This window comes from Protomyctophum bolini (genome assembly GCF_963924005.1).
Source record: "Protomyctophum bolini genome assembly, chromosome: 24".
Lineage (NCBI taxonomy): Eukaryota > Metazoa > Chordata > Actinopteri > Myctophiformes > Myctophidae > Protomyctophum > Protomyctophum bolini.
Window position 1 is genome coordinate 30,245,620 of NC_137885.1, and position 9,313 is coordinate 30,254,932.

The following is a 9,313-nucleotide window of genomic DNA, read 5'->3' on the forward strand; positions in this document are numbered from 1 at the left end:
ACATTAAATTCCCATTGATGACAATGAATGGAGAATGTACGTCATTATGTTACGTGATGATGATAAGACCGCCCCTCGCTTCACACGGGTGTGATTTTTCCTTTAACTAAGCATTTCCATCTGTCCGCAGCATCCCCTGGCTTAGATTGATTCATAAAATAAGTTAATGTTTAAAGGGATTGTGACATTAAAAAAAAGGTTTTGGAATTGTTCTTGTCATAAAACCTTTAATTGTGTGTCCGCACACCCCCCCCCCCCCCCCCCCCCCCCGTACAGCTGTGCCCAATTTTGCTCCCCTAAAAACAACCGTCAAACACCATTGTGAAATAATGTGTTTGACAGCTTTATATTAGAATACATTCCAAGGGTACTGTAAACAGAGACTACAGTAGGACATGTTCTAGTCATCGCTGTCTAGAAACCTGCCGAGTATAAACTATAGCTAGTTATAAAGTGTGACAGCTGTAAACTAAACTATCGCTATAGTTATAAAGTTTCAGTGATAAAAGCTGAAAAACACGCCAACCAACACACATCAATATAAATGCTTCATTGAAAACACACAACTTTGGTTTGTATTTTTCTCCCTCTATAACCATTAAATAAGAGAATAACAATAATATATTATGAATATAACTAAATGACAGTTAAACTCAGTGTGGTTTCCGACCCTCGTGCAGAACAAGAAGTATGAAAAAGGATATACTCCAGGCTCTAGAAAACTGTGTGTGTGTGTGTGTGTGTGTGTGTGTGTGATTACATAAAGTACAGTGTGCGTGTGTGTGTGTGTGTGTGTGTGTGTGTGTGTGTGTGTTCAAACAAACCTTTTGAAATACAGTGTGTAAGTTCTGGGGACAAATAATACACAAAGCTATACACATGCTAACTAACGTCACAATTAAGTTTAAGGGAAATCAAACCTATAAATAAATGACAATAATTAGAATAAAAGCATAATTATTACAGATATGACGAAACAGAACAGAATTTATGTTATTTAAATACAATGATATAATTATGTTTGAATGTTGTTGGTGGCTGTTGTGGCGTGCACTGGAGTCAGTTTCTTCCTTTGCATTTCAGCAAGTTGGATTTTGCGTTACAAATTCAAATTCAAAAAATGTAAAAAGGGTGAACCACAAAAGGCTCTTTCATTATCCAATCTATTAAGAAATCTTATTAGGAAATAAATTAATTCAGTTCCGTGGCAAATGTGAACGGGCCTTTGATCCTGTTTATGTCATGTATGTTTATGTATGATCAACATTCAATAAAGTTCAGTCAGAACAGAAACTGTACAAAACAGACGTGGGTAATAATTTAAAAGGAAATAATTACCTGTGAATGTTATCAGAATCGTTTTAGATAATGTCCCAAGGCTGATTGACTGTGTGTTCAATTCTAAAGTATAATTGAAACGTAATTTTCACTAAAATGATATGGGAGAAAAACATTGAATTGTTATTTACCAATTGACCAACAAGGTCTTGTGTTGTTTTACATTCATATACACATCGTTATTACAAAATGTATAAATAGAAAAACTGTAAGAATAACCAAACGCTTTATGTCTGAAAATCCACCTTCACTTCAGGTGAAAAAAAATCCACCTTCACTTCCGGTAAAAAAAATCCACCTTCACTTCCGGTGGAAAAAAAAAAATCCACCTTCACTTCCGGTGAAAAAAAAAAAAAATCCACCTTCACTTCAGGTGAAAAAAAATCCACCTTCACTTCCGGTGAAAATAAATCCACCTTCACTTCCGGTGAAAATCCACCTTCACTTCAGGTGAAAATAATCCACCTTCACTTCAGGTGAAAATAATCCACCTTCACTTCAGGTGAAAATAATCCACCTTCACTTCAGGTGAAAACAATCCACCTTCACTTCAGGTGAAAACAATCCACCTTCACTTCAGGTTAAAATAATCCACCTTCACTTCAGGTTAAAATAATCCACCTTCACTTCAGGTTAAAATAATCCACCTTCACTTCAGGTTAAAATAATCCACCTTCACTTCAGGTTAAAATAATCCACCTTCACTTCAGGTGAAAACAATCCACCTTCACTTCAGGTTAAAATAATCCACCTTCACTTCAGGTTAAAATAATCCACCTTCACTTCAGGTTAAAATAATCCACCTTCACTTCAGGCGCCACAGATTGGAAAGTCACCTCAGGCGGTAACTCAAAAGGCTTGCACTGTTTGTCCACAAGAGGGAGCCATGGTGTGAGCATGTAGTCCTTGCGATTCCTTTCGAAGCAAAGCGGAAGCTTGCCAAGCTTCCACGTGCGTAACGGAAGGGGACGTTGTTCAGTTGACCAATCAGAACGGAAGGGGACGTTGTTCCGTAGGCCAATCAGAGGCAATGTAAACGTTTGTTTTCTCATGCCAATATAAATTCCCGGAAAAGGTGCGCTGTGATTGGCCACTAGTCTACTAGGCACTACTAGTAGTCTGTGATTGGCCAATAGTCTACTTGGCACTACTAGTAGTAGTCTGTGATTGGCCAATAGTTTACTATAGGCACTACTAGTAGTAGTCTGTGATTGGCCAATAATCTACTAGGCAAAATTAGTAGTAGTCTGTTAAGTGCCTTCAGCACTTCCACTTGACTTGACACATCGCGCCAACGAACTGCAACAGCCAATGAGGTCGCGCCAACGAAATGCAACAGCCAATGAGGTCGCGCCAACGAACTGCAAAAGCCAATGAGGTCGCGCAAATGAACTGCATCGGCCAATGAGGTCGCTCCAATGAACTGCAGTCACTGTTTAGCACAAAACACTTCCTCTAAAATACAGAAGTTTAAAAGAACAGTCTATATTAACTAATCAAGTTCTCAACTTGTGTGCAATTTCACAAAAGTGTTACATCAAATAAAGTGTGAAATGTGAACAAGCATTGAGAGTGAGATAGACAGGCAGATAGACAGGTTAGTGAGATAGACAGGCAGTGAACTGCTGTTGTTTTATTTTCATTAAAGCTGGGCATTCTGCCAACTTCCGTTCCAGGACTTTGTCACTCTTCGCCAATAGAAGTCTATGTAGGAGAGCCTCCATTGGACTGAAGCCAATAGAAGTCTATGTAGGAGAGCCTCCATTGGACTGAAGCCAATAGAAGTCTATGTAGGAGAAGAGCCTCCATTGGACTGAAGCCAATAGAAGTCTATGTAGGAGAAGAGCCTCCATTGGACTGAAGCCAATAGAAGTCTATGTAGGAGAAGAGCCTCCATTGGACTGAAGCCAATAGAAGTCTATGTAGGAGAAGAGCCTCCATTGGACTGAAGCCAATAGAAGTCTATGTAGGAGAAGAGCCTCCATTGGACTGAAGCCAATAGAAGTCTATGTAGGAGAAGAGCCTCCATTGGACTGAAGCCAATAGAAGTCTATGTAGGAGAAGAGCCTCCATTGGACTGAAGCACGGTGGCACGCAGTCGCCAGAGCGGTCTCCTCACAGCTAGAAGGTTCTGGGGGCGTGTTCTCTTCTCCACGTCATCATTCCCCTTACACGAGGCAGGGTTGGCGAAAGGGCCTTTCTGTGTGGAGGTTGCATGTTCTCCCCGTGTCCCTTATAGGGTAGGTACCCTCACATGTTCTCCCCGTGTCCCCTATAGGGTAGGTACCCTCAAATGTTCTCCCCGTGTCCCCTATAGGGTAGGTACCCTCACATGTTCTCCCCGTGTCCCCTATAGGGTAGGTACCCTCAAATGTTCTCCCCGTGTCCCCTATAGGGTAGGTACCCTCACATGTTCTCCCCGTGTCCCCTATAGGGTAGGTACCCTCACATGTTCTCCCCGTGTCCCCTAGGGTAGGTAGGTACCCTCACATGTTCTCCCCGTGTCCCCTAGGGTAGGTATCCTCACATGTTCTCCCCGTGTCCCCTAGGGTATAGGTACCCTCACATGTTCTCCCCGTGTCCCCTAGGGTAGGTACCCTCACATGTTCTCCCCGTGTCCCCTAGGGTAGATACCCTCACATGTTCTCCCCGTGTCCCCTATAGGGTAGGTACCCTCACATGTTCTCCCCGTGTCCCCTAGGGTAGGTACCCTCACATGTTCTCCCCGTGTCCCCTAGGGTAGGTACCCTCAAATGTTCTCCCCGTGTCCCCTATAGGGTAGGTACCCTCACATGTTCTCCCCGTGTCCCCTAGGGTAGGTACCCTCACATGTTCTCCCCGTGTCCCCTAGGGTAGGTACCCTCACATGTTCTCCCCGTGTCCCCTAGGGTAGGTACCCTCACATGTTCTCCCCGTGTCCCCTAGGGTAGGTAGGTACCCTCACATGTTCTCCCCGTGTCCCCTAGGGTAGGTATCCTCACATGTTCTCCCCGTGTCCCCTAGGGTATAGGTATCCTCACATGTTCTCCCCGTGTCCCCTAGGGTAGGTACCCTCACATGTTCTCCCCGTGTCCCCTAGGGTAGATACCCTCACATGTTCTCCCCGTGTCCCCTAGGGTAGGTACCCTCACATGTTCTCCCCGTGTCCCCCATGGTAGGTACCCTCACATGTTCTCCCCGTGTCCCCTAGGGTAGGTATCCTCATAAAAAACATGCAGTGATCCTGGTCTCTAAACTGCCTCCCCCTGGCCAGCCGGGGCGCCTGATGGAGGGGAAAGGAACTTGTTGGAATAACGTGATCCTTCCGCGCGCTACGTCCAACCAGGGAAACTCCCCCCTGTCAGGTGTAAAGGAGCAACTCGTGCATTAAAGGAAGCATGAGGGTCAGTCCGTTGCTCTCCCCGTGTTGGCAGAGGAAGTGTAGCGCCCAGGATTACATTAGATAATTGACAAAAAGTGGGTTACAAAATCGTGGGATCAAAAAAATGTGAAAAGGTGTGGTCACTCCAGACTCTATTGAAGGTGAAGGTCACTGAAGGTCACTCCAGACTCTATTGAAGGTGAAGGTCACTGAAGGTCACTCCAGACTCTATTGAAGGTGAAGGTCACTGAAGGTCACTCCAGCCTCTATTGGAGGTGAAGGTCACTGAAGGTCACTCCAGACCAAACGTACTGGTCTCCTCCACAGCGGTCAGCATCTTCTCGTGAAGCGTTGAGAAGGACGGGTAAGGAGGAAGGTCCAGCCGGTTGAAGCACGTATGGGCTCTGGACGGACACGCACGCACACACACACACACACACACACACACACACACACGCACGCACGCACGCACGCACGCACACACACACGCACGCACGCACGCACGCACGCACGCACGCACGCACACACACACACGTACGTTTCATGGGTTAATACACAGTAATTCAACTCTGGAAATAAACATCTACTGTATCTATAGCTGCATGCACGTGAAGTGACGCGTGTCTCACCTGGGCAGGGAGGAGACTTTGCCCCACTTCTCCACACAGAACCGGCGAGGTCCGTTGCTGCCTCTGAGGGCCGCGAAGCCCTCGTAGGGGATGCTGGAGGTCCCTGTCACAAACTAGAGACACACAGAGAGAGAGAGAGAGACAATAAACCATGCTGGAGGTCCCTGTCACAAACTAGAGACACACACAGAGAGAGAGAGAGACAATAAACCATGATGGGGGTCCCTGTCACAAACTAGAGACACACAGAGAGACAATAAACCATGATGGGGGTCCCTGTCACAAACTAGAGACACACAGAGAGACAAAAACCATGATGGGGGTCCCTGTCACAAACTAGACACACACACAGAGAGAGACAATAAACCATGATGGAGGTCCCTGTCACAAACTAGAGACACACACACAGAGAGAGACAATAAACCATGATGGGGGTCCCTGTCACAAACTAGAGACACACAGAGAGACAATAAACCATGCTGGGGGTCCCTGTCACAAACTAGAGACACACACAGAGAGAGACAATAAACCATGCTGGAGGTCCCTGTCACAAACTAGAGACACACACAGAGAGAGACAATAAACCATGATGGGGTCCCTGTCACAAACTAGAGACACACAGAGAGACAATAAACCATGATGGGGTCCCTGTCACAAACTAGAGACACACACAGAGAGAGAGACAATAAACCATGATGGGGGTCCCTGTCACAAACTAGAGACACACAGAGAGACAATAAACCATGATGGGGGTCCCTGTCACAAACTAGAGACACACAGAGAGACAATAAACCATGATGGGGTCCCTGTCACAAACTAGAGACACACAGAGAGAGACAATAAACCATGATGGAGGTCCCTGTCACAAACTAGAGACACACAGAGAGACAATAAACCATGATGGGGGTCCCTGTCACAAACTAGAGACACACAGAGAGACAATAAACCATGATGGGGGTCCCTGTCACAAACTAGAGACACACAGAGAGACAATAAACCATGATGGAGGTCCCTGTCACAAACTAGAGACACACACAGAGAGAGAGACAATAAACCATGATGGGGGTCCCTGTCACAAACTAGAGACACACAGAGAGACAATAAACCATGATGGGGGTCCCTGTCACAAACTAGAGACACACAGAGAGACAATAAACCATGATGGGGTCCCTGTCACAAACTAGAGACACACAGAGAGACAATAAACCATGATGGGGGTCCCTGTCACAAACTAGAGACACACAGAGAGACAATAAACCATGCTGGAGGTCCCTGTCACAAACTAGAGACACACACAGAGAGAGAGACAATAAACCATGATGGAGGTCCCTGTCACAAACTAGAGACACACACAGAGACAATAAACCATGATGGGGGTCCCTGTCACAAACTAGAGACACACACAGAGAGACAATAAACCATGCTGAGGTCCCTGTCACAAACTAGAGACACACACAGAGAGACAATAAACCATGCTGAGGTCCCTGTCACAAACTAGAGACACACACAGAGAGACAATAAACCATGCTGAGGTCCCTGTCACAAACTAGAGACACACACAGAGAGACAATAAACCATGCTGAGGTCCCTGTCACAAACTAGAGACACACACAGAGAGACAATAAACCATGCTGAGGTCCCTGTCACAAACTAGAGACACACAGAGAGAGACAATAAACCATGATGGGGGTCCCTGTCACAAACTAGAGACACACACACAGAGAGACAATAAACCATGATGGGGGTCCCTGTCACAAACTAGAGACACACAGAGAGAGACAATAAACCATGATGGGGGTCCCTGTCACAAACTAGAGACACACAGAGAGAGACAATAAACCATGATTTGGTCCCTGTCACAAACTAGAGACACACACAGAGAGACAATAAACCATGATGGGGGTCCCTGTCACAAACTAGAGACACACACAGAGAGACAATAAACCATGATGAGGGTCCCTGTCACAAACTAGAGACACACACAGAGAGACAATAAACCATGATGAGGGTCCCTGTCACAAACTAGAGAGACACACAGAGAGACAATAAACCATGATGGGGGTCCCTGTCACAAACTAGAGACACACACACAGAGACAATAAACCATGATGAGGGTCCCTGTCACAAACTAGAGACACACACAGAGAGACAATAAACCATGATGAGGGTCCCTGTCACAAACTAGAGACACACACACAGAGAGACAATAAACCATGATGAGGGTCCCTGTCACAAACTAGAGACACACACAGAGAGAGACAATAAACCATGATGGGGGTCCCTGTCACTACAGTAGACACACATTTGCTATGCCGAGATGGAGAGACTCCATTGCCTTCCGTACGAGACAGGATATTTGGCCAAAATGTCCTCAGCCGATATCTGGCTCTACAAACCGGATATCGTTGGGTTAGAAGTTTCAATCCTGTAAACCTCTCCTCATAAAGCCCACTCTTTCTTTGTTTTTTTTAAAGATATTCTTTTGCGGCTTACGCCTTTTATTTTTTTTGAAGGGACAGACAGTAAGTATCTAGGCTGACAGGAAACGGGAGAGAGAGATGGGGGGGGATGACATGCAGTAAAGGCCGTGTCGGGCACGTGGAGTCGAACCCGCGGCCACACTGCGACTGGATTACCAGTCGGGTGCCCAGACGGTTACGCACCGCCTGGGCATAAAGCCCACTCTTGATTCATTTATTTATGGCAAATACTTTGACTTCAGTAAAACAATTAAACAGTCCTACTTTTTCCACCACAGCACACAGCCAATGCAAGGAATCTTGCACGCACGCACACGTGCACGTGCACACGCGCGCACACACACCACACACACACACACACACACACACACACACACACACACACACACACACACACACACACACACACACACACACACACACACACACACACACACACACACACACACACCTGCAGCAGCCTGAGTCTCTGTTCGTTGTTGAACCTCTCCACTGCTCCCCAGAACCAGCGGATCACTATGTGGTTGTCATGGTAACCTGCAGGGAAACACGGACAGCGTTATTACGATTCACTATTAAACACTCATTTATATTCACTATTAAAACACGTTTTGAGCCAAACACGGACCGGGCTATAAAACCCTGTGCATGGCCGGGCAACGGTCTTTATTATTACAGTACGCCTCATCTACGTGTCATATTTACTACTGTACCTCCTCTGTGTTGTTAAACTCATACTGCACTCTGTGTTGTTAAACTCATACTGTACTCTGTGTTGTTAAACTCATACTGTACTGTACTGTACTGTACTGTACTGTACTGTACTGTACTGTACTGTACTGTACCTCCTCTGTACTCTGTGTTGCTCCTCCAGTCTGCCAGGTCTATCTCTGCAGTACCAGCGATCACCAGCTCCAACTCCCTGGCATCAAACACTGAGACCAGCCTAGCATCCACCACCTGGAGAACACGCACGCACGCACGCACGCAGACACGCAGACACGCACACACACAGACACGCACACATGCACACATTTAGTACTTGGGTAGTTATTCTCAACCTGTTATCTTTCAAGGATTACAATTTAGGCATTTATCAGATGCTCTTAATCCAGAGCGACTTACATTAATTAAGGCAAGGACAAAAAGCATGGCAATGCATCACATGCATACAAAAGTAGTTATCATGAATCATGCGTAAGCCAAGAACGTAACAGTGGAATATCTATAATGAAACCATGCATGTGTATACTTCATGGTGCTATGTCTACATAAAGTCTAAAGGCCTAGTCATAGTCTGGATTTTCGGTGGTGAGGTGACCACCGCTCCGGTGGTGAGGTGACCACCGCTCCGGTGCTGAAATAACGCTGAGCGGTGCTGAGTAAAAACAGAGAGAAGGGCTGGAGCGGTGGCGGTGGTTTGCTCTTCACCGCGGCTCGTGACGTCATGTTGTAGTTCGGTGGTCACCTCAGTGACGTCATGTTGTAGTTCGGTGGTCACCTCA

General features: G+C 46.0%; 1 protein-coding gene across 1 annotated transcript in view; it reads right to left on the reverse strand.

The window, feature by feature from the left end:
• Nucleotides 1-286: 286 nt before the first annotated feature.
• LOC308311878 (E3 ubiquitin-protein ligase HECW2-like) overlaps nt 287-9,313 on the reverse strand; it is a 27,106-nt gene continuing 18,079 nt past the window's right edge. Inside the window, exons 13-16 of the mRNA XM_080758651.1 lie at nt 8,654-8,768; nt 8,260-8,345; nt 5,329-5,441; nt 287-5,103 (exon numbers count right to left, since the gene is read on the reverse strand). Of these exons, the coding sequence (XP_080614777.1) occupies nt 4,992-5,103; nt 5,329-5,441; nt 8,260-8,345; nt 8,654-8,768 (426 nt within the window). The 3' untranslated portion in view covers nt 287-4,991. The remainder of the gene's footprint in view (nt 5,104-5,328; nt 5,442-8,259; nt 8,346-8,653; nt 8,769-9,313) is intronic.